Source organism: Mesoplodon bidens (genome assembly GCF_964165515.1).
Source record: "Mesoplodon bidens genome assembly, chromosome: 3".
NCBI classification, from domain to species: Eukaryota; Metazoa; Chordata; class Mammalia; order Artiodactyla; family Ziphiidae; genus Mesoplodon; species Mesoplodon bidens.
The window spans coordinates 166,548,469-166,573,339 of NC_138178.1; the positions used below are offsets into that span (position 1 = coordinate 166,548,469).

Sequence of the window (24,871 nt, forward strand, 5' to 3'; positions counted from 1 at the left end):
ACCGCAAATGAGAGATGGAAATATCATTCTCTTATGCCTTTCTAGAGTTATCTGTTCAATTAAGAGAACCACAGGGACTTCGCTGGTGACGCAGTGGTGTTAAGACTCCACACTCCCAATGCAGGGGGCCCGGGTTCGATCCCTGGTCAGGAAACTAGATCCCACATGCATGCCGCAACTAAGAGTTCACATGCCACAACTAAGGAGCCCGCCTGTCACAACTAAGACCTGGCACAACCAAATAAATAAATAAATAAATAAATAAATTTTTTAAATTAAAAAAAAAAAAAAAGAGAACCACAAAAGGGACTTCCCTGGTGGTCTAGTGGTTAAGACTCTGCGTTCCCTCTGCAGGGGGTGCAAGTTCGATCCCTGCTCAGGGAACTAAGATCCCACATGCCGTGGAGCGTGGCCAAAAATAAACAAACAAATAAATAAATAAAATTCTAAGAAGAGAACCACAAAATTTTTTGTCATGTAGATCTTAAGAATACACATGACCAGGACTTCCCTGGTGGCGCAGTGGTTAGGAATCCGCCTGCCAATACAGGGGACACAGGTTCGATCCCTAATCCGGGAAGATCCCACATGCCATGGAGCAACTAAGCCCGTGCACAACAACTACTGAGCCTGTGCTCTTGAGCCCGCAAGCCACAACTACTGAGCCCAAGAGTCACAACTACTGAAGCCTGAGTACCTACAGCCTGTGCTCCGCAACAAGAGAAGCCACCTCAATGAAAAGCCCGCCCACGGCAACCAAGAGTAGCCCCCGCTTGCCACAACTAGAGAAAGCCCATGCACAGCAACAAAGACCCAATGCAGGCAGATACATAAATAAATAAATTAAATTAAATACTAAACAAAAAAAAGAATGCGCATGACCTTGCAGGTATTTTTGGCATTCTTAACCAGTGAGCAGACCCATAGCAGACACAATTCAAGCAAGAGTTGCAATGGATTACCTAACATCAAAAGAAAGGAGAAACAGCTCATCAGGAATAGCTACAGAATCCAAAATTATCATGAGGAGGTTACAGGCCCTATCAGAATACATGCAGAGATTTGCAAACTACAAAATACACTTAGACCAGTTAGAGAAAGGAATAACTGAATGAGCAGAATGCAATGGAAGCAGAAAAGAACAGAGGAAACATACATAATATAGTAATTTAAAAATGACTGGAAGACACTACTGGCATTTAGTGGGTAGAAAAAGTGGGGGCAAGGAACCTACAATGCAGAGGACACAACTAAGAATTCTCCCACCTGAATGCCAACAGTGCCCCTTTGAGAAACACTGCCTATATACTAATGTGCAAGGATACTGAAAATATAATATTAAGGTATGTATGAACAGTATATATAGTATGCTAATATTTGTATTTTTTAAAGATATTTATATATATAAAATCATATATGCATAGATATAGTCTGGAAAGATACACAAGAAACTGGTAAGCAAGACACCTCTGAGGAAGAGACCAACCAACAGAAGTGTGAAGGATACTATATTTGTACTGTCTGAAGTTTTTCAGGATGTATCACTGAATACATACATCAGGAAATATGTGTTACTTTTTTAAAAATTAAGATTTTAAATTGAGTTGAGACACTGGCCTGTAATACTAATAAATAACTCCAGCTTACAACTGTTCTATATTTAAGAAGCTGCCTTAACCAAGGACTTAACCCCTAAGTGGTACAAACATAAAAATACCTTTCCCCATTTCCAACATTGCATTACAAAATCTTTTTCCATCCTTGCTACCATTATACATATTTCTGCCACTGAGACTGTCCCTCTTTACCTCTCACCATTAAGAAATTCCTGTCCACCACACCAGACATATTCTGGGGCATATAAGTAGTGTATAGTTACTATAGTATGCCACTCCAGACTCCCGACACACCTGTGTATGCTGCTGCTGACAGGACCTCATCTGAAACCAAAACAGAGCCTTTACCTATCTTTTCTGCTCATATCTGTATGCCTACTGGCTTATCTTTAAACGTAAACTCTGCCCAGCCTCTCATACTCTGAACCTTGCCCAAGTACTTCAACTTGGCCTGACCAGCATCAATGAGATCAGCTATATCCTCAGGACTCTCAAGAACTAAATACTCCATTTTGATATAAACTGGCCCTTAGCTATGACCTACAATTTTAATTCTGCCCCCATATTTATTGCACCCACCTTTTCTTGATTCAGTAATGAATTCTCTTTTTCTAAAACTTGGACATGCATTTTAAGTTTCAGATTGTCTTCAGCAAGATTGTTATCCTATAAAAATGTTAAAACACTGTGTTTTCAAATAACAAGAAATTCAAAGTTTACAAAAAAGCAGGCAAGCTATACAATTGTGCATTTCTACTCTTCAGTGATACATAAAAATTATAAGCATAACACATTGGACCATCTAAAACCAGTCATTCTATAGACATTCTTAAAGAGGACTCCTTTATTATATTTGAAAAAATATGTAAATATATTTACAAAATAACTTGTAATCATTTAAAAAATAAAAAAAGAAACTCCTTGAATTCTTTAAGTGAGATCAAAATGCATTCCTCACTTTGGTAGAGGATCTGCTTCCACTGTCTACACATATGTATCATTTGTCATATTAATCTTCAAAGAAATATACTTGCATTTTTCAATTATGTACTTTTAAAATTATGTCAATTTATGATTCTGTTACTAATCAGCAAACATAAAATTACTAAGATGAAAGTTCCTTGGATAAGTTCACATGAATTGTAAAAAACACAAAATAAGTAATTATAAATAATCAAAATCTTTGTCTTGGTAAACCGAAGACAAAAGCTTTCTCTCTTAAAAATTAGTTTACCTGGTTTAAATTACTCAGTCTCTTTATTTCATTTTCAGCATCTGTAAAAACAACAATGGATCTGACATAAAAATTCTTTAAAATAACTTAATAATTATCTCCTATACTAAATTCACAAATGAAATCCAATTAAAATGTTATTTATAAGCATAATTAGCAAGCCCTAACAGTGAAATGTATTTTTGCTATTTTGTACTTCTATTTTGACTATACCAAAGAAGTCATAATATAAATGTCAGTGAGAAACTATGTTAAAATCCAATTCTATGGACTAGTATAAGAAAAGAATTTATAACTGTATTCTAGATGAGTCATAAGTTATTGCCTGAATAAAAACATTAACAACAACTGCATTTCAAAATGAGTTGAGGGCTTCCCTGGTGGCGCAGTGGTTGACAGTCCACCTGCCGATGCAGGGGATGCGGGTTCGTGCCCCGGTCCGGGAAGATCCAACATGCCGCAGAGCGGCTGGGCCCGTGAGCCATGGCCGCTGAGCCTGCGCGTCCGGAGCCTGTGCTCTGCAACGGGAGAGGCCACAACAGTGAGAGGCCCGCATACAGCAAAAAAAAAAAAAAAAAAAAAAACAGTACAAAATGAGTTGATTAGTCTGTGTAGCAGGAAATAGTATAAGGACTAAGATTTGAAAAAAGAAAAAACAATGTATATTATACCACAATATGTTATACCACATATTGGTATGTTATACCACAATATGTTATATGTATGTTATACCACAATAATAAAATAATCTCTCAATTTTCTAAAGTGACTTAGACATGACTACTAATAAAAAGACCATTCAATCTGGTATTAGAGATAGATCCACAAATAGAAGTAGTTCTAGAAGAACACAAAGACAAAATACCATGAGTTCAGCTGAAGTAATTCATTCAATGTTCATTCAAGAAATATTGGGCTTCCCTGGTGGCGCAGTGGTTGAGAGTCCGCCTGCCAATGCAGGGGACGCGGGTTCGTGCCCCGGTCCGGGAAGATCCCACATGCCGCCGAGCGGCTGGGCCCGTGAGCCATGGCCACTGAGCCTGCGCGTCCGGAGCCTGTGCTCCGCAACAGGAGAGGCCACAACAGTGAGAGGCCCGCGTACCACAAAAAAAAAAAAAAAAAAAGAAATATTGAGCATTTACTATGATGCGAGTTGCTAAACAAGATGGAAAAATTTAGTCCATGCTTGTTCTCAAGAAGCTTACAATTTAGAGGGGAAGATAAAAAAGGAAACACATGAGAACAGTACACTGTGATACAGGGAGCACAGGTGCTACCAGAGCAAAAGGGCCAAACAACTCATCCAGACTAGGAGGGCCGGGGGAGTGGGGTGAACGGGGTCGGGGAAGCAGCAGTGCTAGGTACCTCCCGGTGGATGCAACACCTCTAATGAATCTTAATATACTAAGAGTTAGTGGGGGGAAAAAACAGAGACACTCCACACAGAAAAAGCAACAAATGCAAAGGCAACAGAGCTTAGAGGCAACATCGCTGGCTTTAAGGAGCTATAGAGAAAGTTCAACACAGCTAAAGCTTAGAATGTTAGGAAAATGGGAAGAGTTGAAACTGCAGAGGTAGACAGAGACCAGATCATGAGAGACACCGTATGTCCAACTAACATGTTTAGACTGTATCCTGAAGTTCACAGGGAGCCACAAAGTACTAAAATCAGGGAAGTGACCTGCTTTACATTTCTGAAAAATCATTCTGGCTGCAGAAAGAAAACACATTGATTGAAGAAGGAATCATGGACACCAGAGAATAATAGGTAACACTTTTATAATGCTTATTATGGGTTAGACACTGTTCTAGAGAGAACTCTGCAGCTAGTAACTCATAAAATCCTACTACTACAACCACGAATGAGATAGTATTATTATCCCAACCACAGAGATGAAAAACCCAAAGTATAGGGATGTTAATTAACTGTCCAAGGTCAGTTAGTTAGTGATGGAGCTGGATTCCAACCTAGTCATGTTCTTAACCACTATGCTATTCTACTCTACTAAGAGACTGCTATAGTTAAACAGGCAAAAAGACATTATAATTGGCTGAAGTTATTCAGTGGCAGTGGAAATAGAGAAAAGGGGAAGGACTAGGGCAGCAGGTTTGTGTTTTTTTTTTTTTTTTTTTTTCTGTAAGCGGGCCTCTCACTGTTGTGGCCTCTCCCGTTGCGGAGCACAGGCTCCGGACGCACAGGGTCAGCGGCCATGACTCACGGGCCCAGCCGCTCGGCGGCATGTGGGATCTTCCCGGACCGGGGCACGAACCCGTGCCTGCTGCGTCGGCAGGCAGACTCTCAACCACTGTGCCACCAGGGAAGCCCAGCAGGTTTGTTTTTAAAGCAAATAAACTTATATGGATCACCCAATACACGAAGTATATTTATTTATTTTGAGAAGAACAGAGCTACTCTGAAGTCAAATGACAAAGTCGTCCAGAACCCCACCACCCAGCCTTCCCTTTGTCTTCATGGCAGTCCCAAGACTGAGGCACCTATGAGAAACCCTAGAGCTCCTCTGGGACACAATCCTGAAGTAGCACTGAGCCAGAGAGAAGTCTAGGAAATAGAACCGATAGGACTTGCAAGGTGATAACTTCAAGTTTTCTGTTTTGGGAGAGTGGTAAATGCTACCAATCACCAAGGTAGGGAAAGGAAGAGGGGAGGAAGAGGGTCACTCTACTTTGAGCCTAACTCTAAATTTACTCCAGGTCAGGAGCTCACGATAAACAACTAAGTAAGGAACACAGAAGGGGCAGGCAGGGGGTATCACAAGCACATAAGGGCTAGAAACCTCTAGAGCAGGAATGCGTTCATAAAGTGAGAGTTCATCTTGTGAGAAGAGGACTGAGTGAAAACTAGAACACATCTTCTCAGTGGAAGAGCTCCAGTTATGTTTTCCTGGCATAAATAAAATACCGGTGTTAGGCCTATTTCATTCAGTATTTTTTGTAACCTAGAACACTGGTATGGTAACTAAATATCATCTTGAGCATAGTAAGTGGTGGAAGACCTATGGCTCCTATTATTCTTAGGTCTGCTTAGATACAGATCATTTTGAAAGGTAACAGAGACTTTTGAAGAAGACAGGCTGCATTCTCTAACTGGAGGGTCTGGGCCCTAATGAGTTACAGGAAGTATTTGGGAACCTCCTCCCAACAAATGTCTACATAAACATTTCTCAGAAATCTACATAGCCTCCTAAGTCAATGAGTTCCATGTAAATACTTAAAGGATGAAGAAGGGAGGCAGAAAGAAACCTAGCCAATTCTTAACCCTTTTTAGTAGAAATATCCTATGTGTGATCTATTAATTATGGCACTGAATCCAAAGCAAGCAATTCTATTCAAATTCCACATAGTCATTTCCATAGTGTTCAATTATTCAAGTGTTTGTCTCTGAAAACAACAAGTATGAAATGAAACACCGATCAGAAACAAGTTCCAAACATTTTGTACCAGACAGTGCTTGTTGCAGTCTGAACACTTCTTCTTCTACTGAAGAACTGTGTGGAATTCTTTCCTTTTCTGTCACAGTATCACTCTGCTTCACAGCATAAGGTTGCAATTTACTACATTCCAGTTTCAAGCTTTCACATTCTTCAAGTAATTGTCTGTTTTCCACACTTAGTCGTTCTTGTTCCTTCTTCAAAACACCTCTGTCATTTTCTGCAGAAGATAATTTTTTATTTATGCCTTTTATTTTATCCTCAAGTTCTTCAATTTTTTTTGTAGACTCTACTTTTTCAGCTTGTAGAACTTGAATAGTTTTTTGCATCTCATGGATTTTAGAGTGATCAGTTACTGCAATTCCTGAGCCACCTAGAACATAAACATAAAATCAGGGACACATCAAATGTCAAGTACCAAGAGACAAATAGCCTGCTATATACAACTAAAGATTTAACAGACTTCAGAACTTGGAAGGCTTAAAAAGAAAAGCTAAAATAACAGTGAGATAATACTACTCATTAGAATGTCCAAAATCCGGACACTAACACCACCAAATGCTGGTAAGGAGGTGGAGCAACAGGAACTCTCGTTCACTGCTGGTGGGAATGCAAAACGATATAGCCAGTTTGGAAGAGTTTAATGATTTCTTTCAAAACTAACAAATATGATACTCTTATCATATGATCCAGCAATCATACTGCTTAATATTTACCCAAAGGAGCAGGAAACTTAAATCCACACAAAAACCTGAACAAGAATGTTTATAGCAGCTTTATTCATATATGCCAAAACTTGGAAACAACTGAGATGTCCTTCAGTAGGTGAATGGATAAAAAAACTGTGGCACATCCAAACAATGGAATATTATTCAGCGCTTAAAAAGAAATGAGCTATCAAGCCATGAATAAACATGGAGGAAGTGTACACACCTGAAACTTATATAATATTGTACATCAACTACACCTCAGTAGGGACTTCCCTGGTGGTCCAGTGGGTAAGACTCCACGCTCCTAATGCAGGGAGGCCATGTTCGATCCCTGGTTGGGGAACTAGGTCCCGCATGCATGCTGCAACTAAGAAGCCCACATGCCGCAACTAAGGAGTCCACATGCTGCAACAAAGATCCCACGTGTGCAACTAAGCCAAAATAAATAAATATTTTTTTTAAAAACTACACAATAAATAAATTAATTTAAAAAAAAAACATGGAGGAAACTTGAATGCATATCACTAAGTGAAAGAAGTCCATCTGAAAAGGCTACATACTATATGGTTCCAACTATATGACAGTTTTGGAAAAGGCAAAACAGTGAAGATAATAAAAAGACCAGTGGTTTTAAGGGTGGGATGGGGGGAATGACTAGGCAGAGCACAGAGGATTTTTCAGGGCAGTGAAACTACTCTGTGTGATATTATGATGATATACCTTTGTCCAAATCCACAGAATGTACAACACTAAACGTAAACTCTGAGATAAATATGGACTTTGGGTGACTATGATGTGCTTTGGTAAAAAAATGTACTATTCTGATAAGTGACGTAGATAGTGGGGGAGGCTATGCATGTGGGGGAATGGGGTATAAGGGAGATCTCTGTACCTCCTCAATTTTATTATAAATTTAAAACTGCTCTAAAAAATAAAGTCTTTTTTTTAAAAAAAGGTTATATTACCATAATGCACAAAGCATTTTAAAATAAATAGTTAAGGAAAGATATTATTTGAATCAAATACTAAAAAGCCTTTGTATCTGAGTTTGAAATAAAGTAAAAACGCACCAAACAATGCAAAGAAATCTCTGTATTATAACTATTTACCACAAAGGTAAAAGGACTTTTCCATTTTTGCAGAATCTTGACAATAGTGGTGCTGCTGTAAGTTTCTGGCAGATGAGCAGAACCAGTCATTTACTCATTCCTTAGAACTTTGACCAAGTTTCCATCAGCTAAGTCTATCATTTAATTATGTCATTTAATACACTAAACTAACAAAATTAATAACCTTCTTGTAAAAGATTTTCCAGTTCTTCAATCTGTTCTTCATAGTCACTTAATTCTTCTCGATGCCGACGAGTTATTTCTGTCAATTTCTGTTGATGTGCATTCTGCAATACTGACATTTCATGCTGATGGTTGTCAATTTCCTGACTTCGGTTCTGTTTAAGTTCCTTAAAAAATAAAAACGAAGTTAACCACATTTAAAATAAATGAATTTAACTAAACTATTTCATTGTTGTCCAAAAGTCCGTATTATTAAAAATAATTCTCTGAACATGCTCAGGCTGAAAAAATTTAAATACAGGCCCCAAATCTGGACAATTCTAAAAGACCCCACCCTTTCCTTTCTTGGGCCTTAAAAGCAGTTTTTCTACTTTTAATGAGGGAACACCAGCAAGAAACAACTGAAACAAAATGCAAGCAAAAATATCTTTTTCTCTTTAGTATCTGTGACCATGAACTTCTCCTGCTAATGACATATTCCACCAATATCAGTGTCCACCTTCTGGCCAATCTGTTCCTGTTGTCCTATTATACCTATCTTTTTGCTCAGTCTTTCCTTCTCTCAGTCTTGATAGGACCCCTAAACTGTCAACCAAGGTGTCTCGCTACCCAAGTTGAGACCACTATCTCTCTCCTAGGAACCTGGATATTCAGCTGCGTCTTTCAAAGAGGGAAATTGGTTAGACCAGAAGCATTATAATAGCTGCACCCTGGAGAGCCTATCCACTGTGTCCTGCTACCTAGATCTCTGATGCTGGTCTAATTTCTACCCTTCCTGAGACCAAAATGCTCAATTTTTCCTTCAATCCTGTGGACAGAGTACCTGGCTCCTTCTAATAAATCCTCTTATGCTTTACTTAGCCAGAGACGGTTTTTGTTGCTTGTAGCCAAGAATCCTAATCAATAAATTAGCTTCTATTTCCTGAGAAGACAAGTAAAGTTATTCTTTTTTTTTTTTTAATTTTTTTTATTTTTGGCTGTGTTGGGTCTTCTTTGCTCTGCACAGGCTTTCTCTAGTTGCGGCGAGTGGAGGCTACTCTCCATTGCGGTGCGCAGGCTTCTCATTGCAGTGGCTTCTCCTGTTGCAGAGCACAGGCTCTAGGCATGCGGGCTTCAGGAGTTGTGGCGCGCGGGCTTAGTTGCTCCGCGGCATGTGGGATCTTCCCGGACCAGGGATCGAACCCGTGTCCCCTGCACTGGCAGGAGGATTCTCAACCACTGAGCCACCAGGGAAGTCCCAGTAAAGTTATTCTTTAGTCCTACGCACTTACTTATGTGCCAGTACTTGACAAGGAAGTTTACATTTAAACCTCAAAAACAATCCTACAAGAGAGGTATTATGATATCTACTTCACTGATGATAAACAGAAGCTTGTAAAGGTTAAGTAACTCGCCTAAAGCAGCACAGCTGGTAACTAGTACAGCCAGGATTCAAAGCCAGGTCTGAATGAGGAACCCATCCACACTGGTATTGTAATAACAATAAAACCAAAAACTAAAAAAGTTCTATACATGACAATAATTTACATACTAAAAACAATTCACTGCCATGCTAATAAGTATATGTAACTGAGACTTCTCTTGAAGGAAATAATTGACACAAACTAGCAAAATTCCACCATGAAGGGAAAAAAATTGTTTACAATAAATAATATTAACATTGTATTTTGTCAGTATCCTTTAACCCTAACCCTTGAAATTTCAGTGACCCTAGAATTGTTTTAATAAAGACTGTTTTACGAGATACAATAGAAGATAGAAACTTATGAAATATAAACTACCTAATAAATAAATATCCAAAACCAAATGATTTTGGAAAGAGAGATATTATTATATACTTAAGGTGCCATAAAGAATGGAGAAGATATAAAAACAGCAAAAAAAGTGAATATCATAATCTATAAAATACTTTTATAACTGAGCCTTTTATTAATTTAGGCTTATACTTTTAAAAAAATTTATTTATTTAATTTATTTATTTTTGGCTGTGTTGGGTCTTTGTTGCTGCACGTGGGCTTTCTCTAGTTGCAGCGAGCGGGGGCTACTCTTTGTTGAGGTACGCGGGCTTCTCACTGCAGTGGCTTCTCTTGTTGCGGAGCACGGGCTCTAGGTGCATGGGCTTCAGTAGTTGTGGCTCGAGGGCTCTAAGGCTTGGCTCAGTAGTTGTGGCACACGGGCTTAGTTGCTCTGTGGCATGTGGGATCTTCCCGGACCAGGGCCCGAACCTGTGTCCCCTGCATTGGCAGGCGGATTCCTAACCACTGCACCACCAGGGAAGCCCCTAGGCTTATACTTTTAATAAGCAAATTTTAGATGTATAACAGCCATTGTTCCAACAATCCACCTTACCTTAATGATATTTTGTAGTTTGCAGATTTCACTTTGATCAGAGCTATCTGATCCTTGTGCTTTAGAAGTCTAGATCAGAAAAACACGATTAGAGATAATTGTACTGATTTTCTTATAAAAGAGAAAGTCAGAAACTAACTTTATTAGAAGATAGGTTTTTTTAAAAAGGGGCATTTGCACAGGGAATACAGCCAATATTTTACTATAACTTTAAACAGAGTGTAATCTATAAAAATACTGAATCACTGTGTTGTACACCTGAAACTATTATAAATCAACTATACTTCAATTTTAAAAAATTTAAAAAACAAATGTAAGTAAGAAAAAATGAGGGGCATTTATTTCCCAGACAAATTCTTATTAAAGAATGCCAAGCACCTTTTTAAGAACCTAGTCCAATAGTGACTAATACACAATAAATACAAGATACCATTCAAGAGTTTGTTAACTAATTAGGGAAGACAATACTTTTACAAAATAAGAAGGAAAACACCACAGAATATTTTTCTTGGCTCAACAAAATATAAATCTGATGGTAATCAAGCAGCTTCCTAAAAGGTTAATTTCTAAAATGGAAAGTTACCCAACATTAATGCTAAGATTAATATTAACATTGCTAATAATGCTAATATTAATATATTGGCTTTTGCATGATTTTCTTCTCATTCAAAGCTGTATGTTGCTCACTTATCTTTATTAACATTTACTATAGCATGTTAAGGAACCAAAAGCTGCTCTCTGGATAAAAGAAGGAATACAGTACATTGGAAATAACATAGGATTTGAAGTCAAAAGATGTGTGCTTGAAGCACAACTTAATCACTGTGACAGTGGATGTATTACTTAAACTTTTACTTTGCTTATCTGCAAAACAGAGGTAATAAATACCTCTCACAGTTATTAAAGATAATATATTAGATTAGTATACATGGAAACATCTTGTAAAGTATGATACAAATATTAATTTTTATTATGCTTTATTAGAAAATTAAGTCCCCTGAAGGGTGCCAATTATACCTTTTTCACTGTAACATCCCAGGACAGGTCTGTCACATAGTAGGCATTTGAGATATGCTAAAGGAAATATACCGAATCTTTTCCACATGAAATCTTACCTAGGCAACGTTTCTTAAAATGTGTTCCTCGGATCATCAGAATCACCTGGGTACTGATTTGTTTGACTATATTTTTCAACATCCTAAAATAGGCTACAAAATACTAATCTCTACTCTCTGAAGGTATAGGACAGGGGACCTACAATATTACCAAGTTCCTCAGGTTATTCTTACACATACAAAGTTTAAGAACTACCATCTTTCAGAGATAAGATGGACAAACAGATCATCCTCTCTAAGGTTTATTCTGGGTACTGGGAATGTCTAGCAACTTGGGAAGCAAGGAGATCATTTTAATTGGGAGGGTTTCTCCTTTACACAACAAGATTACACTCACAAAAAGATAGAAAATAATCTCTTTACTTATGTACTTTATTTTTCTCCACACTGATGGAATAAAGTCTATATGAACAATGTTCCAGTTTATTTCAGGTCTCCTGTGTATTGGCAACCTCAGTAATACATAAAATCTGATAAAGAAGACAAAAAAGGGATCCTTGGAAGAAAGTTAACAGCTCAAAATAGGAAGGACTTAATTTCTATTCTAATGTGTGAGAAACAACACATAATAGTTTATGTGTTTTATAATACCAATTATCAGATTTTTCATTTTACATATAATTAATGCAAAGAAGAACCTCAGACAACATCTAAGCAAGTAGTTTCAAATCTGGTGCCTTGGTTCCACCAGAGAAGTCTCAGGGACTCCAGGGGAAGAGGTGCTGGTTCAACCACAGCAACTCCATTTTTGTCTCCTTTAAGTAAGTGCTGGACTTGTAGCTTTTAATTTTATTTTAAAGCATGGTTCTCTTGCTTTAAATTTTTTGGAAATTTCTTCCAAATATTGTACAGAAGGGGAAACTGAGGCTGAGAGAGAAAGATGACCTGACTAAAACCACTTAAAAAGTCACTGGCTGAATCAGAATACAGGTTTCTGATTTCCTAGTCCAGGGTTCTTTCTGATACCAAAACATCTACACATAGCATCGTTACTTTTACTCACTCACGGTTTTCAAAAACTCATGAAAATTCTACCTACCTGAGCAATATGCCTCCAATGGCCAACTTCAGACTCAAGTCTTGAAACTTCATTTGACAATCTGTTTATTTCTCGTTGTGATGAAATGATGTCACCAAAATCCATGTCATCATCGTGGAACGCTGAAGCATGATGACTTAAACCATAACCAAATGAAGGAGATGCAGCGGTTGCTGGTGTATCACGAGCTCCTGAAATCACTGGCTGAGCAGCTGACTGCAGCTTCAGCAACTGATCCTGCAGCGCAATCTGTCTTGCTTTAAGATGGCTGATTTCTACCTATATTTATAATCCATATTTTAGAGAAGGTACTTCAAAATAACCATATTGACCCTTTTATACATTCATAATGTTAAAAGTGATAATAGTTTAAGATTACCCAACGACAGTACTCTATCAACTGAATCCAAGTTGTCTATAACACCCCAACATAATATTTTTATTTCAAAACCATGATTACCATAGAGCACAGATAATGTTCCAATTAATATGAGCAACAGAATTCCACTCATACATCAACTAAAGCAATAAAATGCTCAGTTAAACATCAGTTGACCATCTTCTACATATCAGGTAGTATAGTCTATGCAATTTCTTAGGGTTCTGTTTGTGATTATCAAGGCTCAAGAGATGAGAAGATAAAAGCTGCCACAGTCTATGCACTGTAAGCTTCCTTAGAACACCTGCTGGAAGAGTCTTTTGTAACTGATTATGTATGGCTGGATTTAGGCTTAAAATGCACCACCAATCAGGTAACTTGGTACTGGTCTACACAACACAGCTTGAAGGAAGCTTTGATTTATTAATCCGATCTCCACAGTAAGCCTGTGATTAATAGCCCATTAGTCTTAGAAGGAACTCATGCACTGCAAGAGGCCTTGGCTTTAGCCTTGGCAAAGAAAGGCCAGTGAAAACCTGACACTACTCAGGGAGAGGACAGTATACAAACCGTGAAACCCCGAGCAGAGTGTTGACTGAAGGCTGCAACACCAGGTCAGTGTCCAAAAGAAGTTATAAAACTAGGGCTGACCCTAGCGCCACATCCATTCACTCAAAACATAAAAGCAAGCGAGAGAAAACGGAAATAAGCTTTCTGTAAAATACTCAAGCTAGTCCAAAAGACAACCTGCCACAACAGAGGAAAGCTGGATACTGAGACAGTCAGCAAGTAACAGTATTTCTAATGTCAAGCAATTAGACAAACAAAAACCAAATACAATGATGTTAAATGTCATAATAAACAGACATTTTTTTTGTATCAGAGCTGCTTCTCTAATGGAGATTTAGAATAATGTACAAATTTTATTTTCCCATAAATGATATGAGGCAAATTGCATCTTTGGGCAATATGAACATCACAACGAGGGCAACCAAAAGATTCAGAAAATAGCAGATCTAAAGTATATATTATCTTTCATTCTAGTAAAAAGTACTGAAATCAACGATTCTTTTCAAATGTAGCTATAAGGCAAAGAAAGTTCTCATTATACAACAGACATTTATATCAAGTTGTAGAGTTAAAAAGTACAAACTCTACTAACAAAGACGTATTCCTAAACTTGAATTCTTAATTTGCCCTCTAATATCCATAGTTAAGTAGAAAATAAAATGCCAGATTATTCCACAGCAGTTTTTTCAACTAGGATGTAATAAGCATCAGAATCAGCTATGGGGTTTTTGAAAAATACCCATACCAGAGCCCCTTCCCAGTACACTAAATCAGAATCTCCTAGAGGACCTAACAATGTGTACTTTTTATGATTCAGCTGTAAACCCCTGGGTGATTCAGCTACTGCTCTACTGGAGTATCTGTAAATCAGTGCTGCTCAAAGTGTGGTCTGTGGACCAATGCCATGAATGTTTGCTACCAGTCCATGACAAGATAAGTAAAGAAACTGAAAGAGTAAGGCTTAAAGATTTTTAAAGCAAGTTGGCAGGGGCTTCCCAGGTGGCACAGTGGTTAAGGATCCACCTGCCAAGGCAGGAGACACGGGCTCGAGCCCTGTGAGCCACAACTACTGAAGCCCGTGCACCTAGAGCCCGTACTCCCAACAAGAGAAGCCACTGCAATGAGAAGCTCGCGCACCTCAACAAGGAGTAGCCCCCGCTCGCCGCAACCAGAGAAAAGCCTGCGCACAGCAACGAAGACCCAACGCAGCCAAAAATAAAGTAAACAAATAAATAAATTTTTTAAAAAATAAAGCAAGTTGACAGTAATTTTACATCTTTTGAATCTTTACCAAAAAAAGTGGGCTTTTAACTTTAATTTGAACATGTAACTTGGTTTTTTTACATTCATTTTATTTTTGTAGTAATTCATTTTTATTGTATTTTATAAAATGAATTCCAAACAGATTGGAAATTTAAGTTTTTCTTTAAATGTTTATATTTATCTTCAATGTGGTTTACTTTTATTTTTCATCTTAGTATGTCACTAAAAGAACTTGAAATCAATGCATCTAAATTTTAAAAACCCAAGTATAAAATGATGGTAGAAATGAACATTTAATCAACAATCTGAAGAACTCCCCAGTGATCTGGATAATTAAACAAGAAATTCTGTGGCTCAATTCCACAGAATCATTTACTGAATTCCACTTACGTACTAAACACTAAAGAGAATTCAACGACAGAATGAAACCTTAGGGACATAGTCTATTATTTTAAGGATTTGTAGTAACATCGGTTAAGTCATATAATATTATCAAAACTGCAAAGGAAAGATAAGCTAACTCCAAAATAACCATTTCTATCAAACTAAAGGGGGAAAAATTATAGAACAGTATAAGTCAACTATAAAATACTTAATATTCTGTTTTTCCATGGAAAATCAAGTAAACACTAATAAGCATATGTTAACACTTGTAGTTAAAATCATTTTTTTAAAAAGTAATGTTATTAACAATCACAATGATTTAAAACAAATTTAGGTAAATAGATGAGAAATAAGTTTAATAAAATCAGAAATTATAAGCAACAAATGCCTGAAGATATTGTACACAAAGACTTTTCTTCTTTTGGAAAGTAGAAATTAAACTCCACAAAGGTTAGTTTATGTAATATAAACGTAAAAGCTTACAGAGTTCTTGTTAAATTAGTAATATCATACTGAGTTGGAAATTACTAATTTCAACACCCTTCTGATATTTTCATGGATCTAAACAGAGCTTGATTTCTATTATAACTCTTAGAAACCATCCTAAATACATTACAGTGAAGTAAACATGAAGTAACTGTAATAACCTTTACCTCTTTCTGTTGCAGTTGATTTCGATAACTCATAGACTGCTGCTTTATTTGAAGCTCTGATGCTTCATGCTTCTCTTCCAGATCAGTACAAAGTTTTTTGAGTCTCTTATTCTAGAAGCAAAGGAAAAAGTGTTTTCAACAAAAAGCCTAAAAATAAAACATGTTAGTAACAGTTATGTGCAGGGCATTATGAAAAACATATTGCTTCATGCACAAAAAAGATGTACTATAGTAGGTCTCAGAATTCTGACCTTTAAACCACAACTTCAATTAAAGTCACAAGTGCAATAAGCATGTTTATAGAGATTATGCATAATTCTGAACCCAAGTTTTTAAAAAATCTTGCTCAGTTTGATTTTCTGCTAAGAAAAACTCACTGATCAGTGTTTCCCCCATCTTTGTACACCCAGTGTCTAGCATACAGTAGGCAATAAATGTCTGGTAAATGAATGACCTAGATTACATGTTTAAACTTTTGTTTTCTCCCTGAACAGTAGTAGTTTTTTTAAAGAAACCTTTTTTTAAAAAGACTTATGGCTGAAGTATAGGTAGGAGGCCAAAACCTGACATTACTTGTCTGACTGAGCCCTAGGCTCCTGAGTGAGGCACTTCTGAAAAATCCATTTTAAAAACCACTACTAGAACTCAGTTTGGAAAACTACAGTTTGAAGTACAAAAAATACTCTAAATATAATTCAATGAATCTAGACATCACAGTCTTTTGTTTTAAGATGTTGGCAAATATGAAAAAATTACTTAAATTTTATGTACCTAAGTATTAAATTATGTTAACCTAATATCATCCTTTGGCATTTGAATGAATAAGGGTATAATGGAGGAAGAGAAACGGACACTAAAACTTTCTGCAAAAAGGAATTTACAAATTATTACAGATAATAATGTACTAAGAATTCTACTAATGTATCTGCAAGCAGAGTTTAACAATGGTAACTGAGAATAAGGAGATTCATGGTGGGAAAGAAAGCTCCTGCTAGAAGGTGAAGACTTTTTCACTTTGAGGATGTCATCTGTTTTCTTCTTAGATTCTAGGAATTTCTTACATCAACAGATGTGAAAATTATGATCCAGGGAGATTAAATGAATTTCCAGAGAAAATCAATGGTGTAAAATAAAGGAAAAATTATCACACACACAAACCCTAGTTTGGGAGTCCATCTCCAGAAATCTAACAGACCTTGGTTATCTTACAGAAATATGAGTAAGAAACAGGACCAATGGTCACACAACTAATTACCTTCTTATCTACTGACTGCTTTTGCACGATTTTCTGTGAGCTGTTCACATGAAAATACCATACATAACTGAAGCAAGAGAATACACTAAAGTCAAAACCTAGTCATAAAGTCCACTCTAGGCTTTTTCACATAAAAATACCTAAGGCTACTTGTTTAACTCTGATGAATAACTAGAGCTGGAAAACTTTCAATTGGGCCAATAACTAATTGGTTGTCTTTCCTCATCTCCCTAGCCATGTAAGAGTCAGGTTGATAAAGCATATGAAGGACAGATTCTCTTCATGTGGCTGACCCAAAACATGGCAGGAGTTGTCTGGGGTCATATTTTCTGTTATATGAAATATGAAGCAGAGGGGGCTGATCTGAAAGGAAAAAAGAATAAACACACACAAAGAACAGAGAGGAATAAAAATGAGAGAGGTGGATTCCTGATGGCATCCAGTTCCGGTTGAAGCCTTTTCCTAAAGACTGGCTAAAATTTATGCCATTTTATATCATCAAGGTCTACTGGAACCAATTTTAGTTTGTGAGTTTCTTTTTTGAGTAGTATTAAGGACTGATATTTAAAACGTTTATTCTTTCTTAGTAGTCTTCCAACAAACAAAGAGAAAATACACTTAAAAAAAAAAGATTAAAACTCATTCTATCTTGCAATTACCATAAGGGTACATTGGGCCCTTTTACAATATAAATCTAAGAATAATCATGAGGTCACAATGATCTTGTTTTTTCTGTATCTTGAAACATTTTGCTATTTTATCATCCTAAGAATTAATCATTAATCATCAATTATTTACAACTATGTTAAAAAAAGACTTAAGAAAACAGAAGAACTGATGGAATCACCTAGAAGAATGATGCAACAGTGAAATAACCAGTTTTCTGACTGCATTACCCAAAGTACTGCATCATCTTTTAAAAAGGAAAAAGCCAATCTGGAGACACCATCTTTGCAGTGGTTTTTGTGTTTGTTTGTTTTGGGGGGAGTTTTTTTTTTTTCACTTTCATTGAACACAATTGAAAATTCAGAATTTTCACTTTTCAACAGAGAAGAAAACTGACAGAGGAAAATATTCCACAATTAGACAACTGAGAGATAAATGCAAAGAGACAGACAGCACTCTAGAGTCTAATGGTTATGGTGAAAATGAATGTAGGAGCAAAATCTCAGACAAGTCTTCGAATAACAAGTCTATTGAATAACAACATCCTAGATGAATTTCTCAAACTCAAGAACTGAGGAGTGAACAATATATTTCTAAGAACAAAAAGGAAATATGGTGTTCTCGTGAAGTTAGTCATTCTATAAGAAAAGATTTTATCTCACAATATTTTGTGACAAAAACCTGAACCATTCATGCCACCTTACTAAATGGATATGTAACAGTATTCTTTCATTATATTTGACATTTGTACACCAGCATTTACTTGATACAGTCCCTACATGGACAAATGCTGAAGGCAGGTGTATACACAGGTGACTAGGAGGAAACATGACATAAAAATGAAAAACTCAGTGGATTGATCACTCTAATTGGTATTTATAAATCTAAGAATAAAAATGCTTTGTAATTATGGAGCAAACAGCCATGCCTTTTAACAAAATCATAAGCCGTCAAAGTTTTCATAAGTATTGGTTTTAATGACACAAGTCAGGAAAAAGAACCAGAAGTAATAATAGGTTAAAATCTATTAGAGATGTAATTGAAATCTGGAATCAGTATTTACAAGATACATTCCAGTTCACAAAAAGAGTTAATAAGCAGTGAACTGCATTCAAAGAACACTGCCTATTTTAAGCATATATGCTTTCAAAAGCAGAAACACATGGAATAAAAATCTGAATTTGCTATATATAAGTTCTTATTAAAATTTCTAATGAAGTTTTTCACTATCACTTTATTCTTACTTTTGTAAATTTTTTATAAAATAACAAAACAAAAAAATTAAAAGTACATTGGATCAAGGTGGTAAATATGAAGACTTTTTCTTGGCACAGATGGTTAAATTAGCTTAGATTGGTTGCCATTAGTTGCAACTGAGGAAACTTAACTAATTAAGTCAATTTCAAATCTTAACATCTGTAAGCAAATCTAATTTCCTCTAGAAAACATACTGCCCTCTGTCTATACTAAATAAATAGAATTTTCTATTGTAATTTCCTAGTGGTTTCAATCATATGTTCACTTTCTCTTATTGCAGTCACATAAGGCATTACCTTTATGAAGTGCTTATGTGCTGATAGAAGGCAAGAATCATGTATAGTCAAAACCACCTTAGAAAATAAAGTCCTCGGGAAGTCCAACAGTCTGTTTTCCTCTAGTATTGGGTTGGCCAAAAAGTTTGTTCGGGAACCCAAACAAACTCTTAGGCCAACCCAGTATTTGAGTAGCTCATGGTACTCTGAATAAGCACCAAGCAAGGAAGTTGGCTTTCATTTGGGGATGTGTTATACCAAAAATAAATATTTTTGAACACTAGAACCATACTTGCCTCAGTCCAAAGATAAAATTAGGAGAGAGACTAGAGCTGAAATCAACAGAGGGACAGAAGATTTCTCTCTCTCTTCTCAACCTCAACACAGAGCAGTCATTCATTAAGCAGGTTAACCCCATTTGTTAACCCCATTTGCTCCCCCCCCACCCCCCACAAATGTATACTGGCAAATTTACCTTAATTAATACCATTACACACAGCTCTGCCATCCGATTTTCCTGGGTGGGCCCATCCTGAGTGCTTTCTCAAGGATTTCTTTAGGGACTATAGGGACTATTTCCTATCTCAGCCTTACAAAGAAAGAAGCTATTACATTCATCTGTCACTGAAGCATCTACTAATTAGGTAATTACAGCTAAGGTCTTTTAAGTGCCACCAAACTGCCATCTTCTATTGAGGCAGAATACTTCAATAGTCCCTCTTCAGAGATCCCTCTACTTTCAAATTCCACAATCTGACCTTGATAATCTAGACCAGACCCCAGTAATGCTCGCTGTCAGAAAGTATTTTCTTATATTTAAATTCCATTTTCTCTTTTATGGGCTTAGCAAGGGAAAACATGCTACCACAGTCCCGTAAGAATACTGTGTGCTGAAATACTATTAAGTGTTCCCTCGCTGTTCTTATCCAAAGGCTAAATAGTTGGGTGTCTTTAGTACTTTACAACAGATCCCACTTTAAAACCTTTCATTTTCTTTACAGCTTTCCTTTGAACCCTTTCCAAGTTTTCCTCATCCCTATTAAGTACAATGTCCAGAGCTAGTTACCATGAGGCACTGACTAATAATGAAAAAATGGTAAAATTAATTTGCTATTCCTATATTCTACATTCTCTGTATACAAATATCACACTTTTTTAATGTTAGGGGATTAAAAAGCTCTAGATTAAACAGAATTGCATTCTTCACATTATACTTAAATAAATGTACTACTGCAGTTTAGCATACTAATAAAACATAGTAAATCCTTGATAATGATAAACTGTTGCCAATGTTATTTTCTAAACTTGGCACATTTCCTTCTTCCAGCATTCAGAAGCAGCAGTGGGAATATTTAATAGCAAAGTGCAGTAACATGTAAATATATTCTTCATCAAAGGAAGATGACAGGGCTTAAAAAAAACACTAAGATAAAGGGAAAGAGAGAAAAAGTGCATTAAAAAGAGAGGACTGAAATAAAGTATGAATAACTTTCATGGCTTCAAAAAAGAAAAAAATCTAAATCTTTACGTTTCCTTACCTCTGATCTTAAGATTGTATGAATGGCTTCAACTTCCTTTCTCCTAGCATTAGGTAATTCTGCTACAAAAGAAAGAGCATATACTGAATATATACTCAGTCAACACCATGTGAAGTAAACAGGCATTTTAAGGAAAGTATATTTCACTGAGCTTTAAACAGAATGGCATGCTGATCTGAGAACAAATTCAGAAGACAAACATCACTTGATTGTTACCACAACTTTCTATTGTCACAAATGTTCTTTATTGTCATGTAAGTCATTCTTTGCCTATCTTCTACACCCTAGAGCGTCTACCTTTACCCCATGGAAGTGTTCATTAAAATTTTGTTATGGGGTTTCCCTGGTGGCGCAGTGGTTAAGAATCGGCCTGCCAATGCAGGGGACACGGGTTCGAGCCCCGGTCTGGGAAGATCCCACATGCCGCGGAGCAACTAAGCCCGTGCACCACAGCTACTGAGCCTGCACTCTAGAGCCCGCGAGCCACAACTACTGAATCCGTGAGCCTAGAGCCCATTCTCCGCAACAAGAAAAGCCACCGCAATGAGAAGCCCGTGCTCACGGCAACTAGAGCAAGCCAGCGCACGGCAACAAAGACCCAAAGCAGCCAAAAATAAAATAATTTTAAAAAAATTTGTTATGGACAATTAATCTCTCTCTGTTGGCTTAGTATAAATTTTGATGAAACTTACGCAGCTAGGGTTTTAAGGGCATATTTCTTTTCTTTTCTTTTTTTTTTCTTGGTTTGGCCATGCCGTGTGGCTTGTGGGATCTTAGTTCCCCGACCAGGGAATGAACCCAGGCCCTCGGCAATGAAAGCGCCGAGTCCTAACCACTGGACCGCCACAGAATTCCCAAGGACGTATTTCTCTTATGAAACTGGGGTTTAGAGGGCCTTACTTCTAATTTTTTCTGCTCCCAATACTACCAAAAAATTAATGACCTACAAACAAAGAATAAAAATGCAGCAAAAGAACACTTATTTCAAGTAACGAGGACACAAGTTATTTAAAATGTGAATAAGCTCAGTCTTGTTTTGTACATTTTCATTTAAAAGGAAAGTCAGAGGCCCACAGTACCAAAATGGCACAGCTGATGCTGCCAGATAATCATCATCCAGAGTTAGATTTCTTTTCTAAGTACTAGTATTTTTCATTACTCACAGCCCTTTAATACTATAAAAATAATTTCTCTGAATTAGCGTAAATCAAAAGAAAATACAAGTGGCACCCGATAAATAATAGTGACAAACCCACTCTTCTTGTTTTGAAAATCACCAGGTGGGGATGCTTGGGTGGTTGTTTATACATCTTGCTTGAAACTCTGACAGGATTGTCTAATTGCTATTTAGAAGGGAACAAATTATAATCTAATCTGTTTAGTAAGGTCATTGTTAGAAGCAGCGGTTGTTTCAAAGAGGGATTAAAAAAAAAAAGTCATGAAGACTTTTCCCCCCAGGGCCTGCCCCACAAAATCCTGGTCTTTTTAAGAATAAAGGGGAGATGTTATGCAGACCAAAAAAGTTTTCCTCAGTGAGGGAAAACAAAAATAACAACTATCATTTATTGATGCTCACTATTTGTTAGGCACAATGCCATGCATTTTACACTCATGATTTCAGTTAATCCTCCCAACTTCATGATAGGTATAATTATCCCTATTTAACAGATAAGAACACTGCTTTTTAAAGGTTAAGTATTTAATAATTTGCCCAAGATCCCACAATTTGTAACACATGGAAGTGGAATTTCAATCCGTGTCTGATTTAAAAGCCCAAGCTCCTAAATCAATATAGTGTTTGGTAAAATAGCAACTTTCTGATATTGTAAAGATGGATAATTTTCAAGTTGTATCAACAGTGCTATTTTGGAACTGTTCTTGTTCACTGCTAGCACAGGGTAGACACTCAATAAATACTTGTTGAATGAATAAATGAACTGCACTCTGACCCTATTTTTAAATGAGTCACAAAACTAATAAATTGGGTGTTAAGCAAGTCCTATTTTAATGCAAAGGGAAAACAATAAAAGCAGATTTTTAATCACTCAGCAAAACTTTTATTGAGCATCTACTATGTACCAAGGAAGGGACCACATACTGGTAATATAAGGATAAATAAAATAGAGCTGTCAGAGAGAGATCCACAAAGTTCTGTTAGACACAACTCAACCTGCCATGGAGTGAGAATGGTTTCACCAGGTACCTGACATGTGAGCAGGGTCATACAGGAAAAATTGTTTTCCAGGTAAAGGAGGGTAGTGGAGGAAGTAGAAAGGAAGGGCTTTCCATGCAAAGGCCTGGAGCTGTGTAGGTACCTCACAACGTTGCCTGTGCAGAAGCTCTGGGTGTAAGCATGCTTGTGTATATGAATGTGCATATATGTGGCTATTGGGAGAAAAGGGGAGAGAACAAGAGGTAAGACTGGAAGAGGTAGGTTGAACCCAGACAGGATAGGTTTCTGGTCTCCCAAAATTAAGAGGCTTGGATTTTATCCTGTAAGTAACAGAGTCAAGAGATTTTAAAGCACATTTGTTTTTAGAAAAGTAATTGGCAACACAACAGGAAATGGAGTAAAGTAAGGAGAAACAAGTGACAGGACATGAAAGAGAAATAGTGTGTGGGAGAGATAATGGGGATCTGAAGTAAGGAAGTAGGAATAATAAGGAAAGGACAAATACAAACAATTCAGGCACAGGATGAACAAGATTTGGTGACTACTTGGAAGTAGGGGGGAAATAAAGAGGCAAAACAAAGTGACAAAGATTTCTAAGTTTAGGAGAACGGGTAGATGGTGAGACCATTAAAATTGAGAATACAGGAGCACATTCGGTGGGGAGAACAAACTGAATTCTACCTTAAGCCTGTAGGCCATCCAAGTTGGAGACGGGGTGCCTATTTTCTGGCTTAGGGTCAAAGGAATAGTCAACTGTTTTCCCCTATCTAGGAAACAAGGAGAGACTAGGCATTTCCCATGTTACCTAGCCCTTCTCTGCTTCTGACTGCCCTCAGGGTCACATGAGCCTTTCCTGAACACAGGAAGAATCCCTTTAACTCCCATCCCCAACCTGTCCCACCTGATGGACCCCCAAGCAGTTAAATGGATTTCGGCAGCTCCCCAATCTTCCTCCCTTCTAAATAGACCCCACAGAAATTCTAAATATAGATACTATTTTTCTAAATCAAACCATCTTTCTCTATTTCAACCAAATAAACACGAAAACTCAGTTAAATCAGTATTAAAAAGTTAAACCAGAATTCTAATTTATTTACAACAAACAAACTGCCAAAGAAACTGCTCTCATCCAAAAGACCACCCATTATCTCTCTGGAGGCAGACCCAGAATGAAATTTAAAAAGTATTTTGATCTAAATACTACTTGCTGAAAGAAATATCAAGAAATCAAAGGGGTAATTAACTTAATCAACGATTACCATGTAACTCTGGGTCACTATTCATTAGTAAAACAAAATGAGGACTTCAAAAATGAGTGAAGGTTGCTCAGGGTACCCAAAGCTTGTTCTACTGTAGAAATATGGTGGGGGGGTGGGGGAGGCAGCGGGCAATTAGGCACAAAAGTACAATTTCAGCTGGAACGCTGTAATGTGTCACCAGAATAAGCAAAACTATATAAAGTAATAGGAAAACCATACCCATGTTTCACTAACAATATATTCAAGTGAGAAAGGGTAAGAGTCACTAAATATCTTAATTATGAGTTAACTTCAATAGTTAACGAAAATCGAAGAAAACCCCAACTGACGTGTCACACACAAATAATTTTTTTAACTGTGTCAGTATAACGGAAGAGGATCAAAATCAGTTCCGC

At 37.0% G+C, this 24,871-nt stretch overlaps 1 protein-coding gene across 3 annotated transcripts in view; it reads right to left on the minus strand.

The window, feature by feature from the left end:
• Positions 1-24,871, minus strand: part of TRIP11 (thyroid hormone receptor interactor 11) — a 68,818-nt gene that overhangs the window by 39,902 nt on the left and 4,045 nt on the right. Inside the window, exons 2-9 of one of the 3 annotated variants that reach the window (XM_081227709.1) lie at positions 21,045-21,103; positions 16,054-16,164; positions 12,805-13,083; positions 10,651-10,719; positions 8,303-8,468; positions 6,310-6,672; positions 2,851-2,891; positions 2,196-2,282 (exon numbers count right to left, since the gene is read on the minus strand). In XM_081227709.1, the coding sequence (XP_081083835.1) occupies positions 2,196-2,282; positions 2,851-2,891; positions 6,310-6,672; positions 8,303-8,468; positions 10,651-10,719; positions 12,805-13,083; positions 16,054-16,164; positions 21,045-21,103 (1,175 nt within the window). Of the gene's footprint in view, positions 1-2,195; positions 2,283-2,850; positions 2,892-6,309; positions 6,673-8,302; positions 8,469-10,650; positions 10,720-12,804; positions 13,084-16,053; positions 16,165-21,044; positions 21,107-24,871 lie in introns of all 3 variants that reach the window. The other 2 variants (XM_081227708.1, XM_081227710.1) reach the window with 2 other exon arrangements.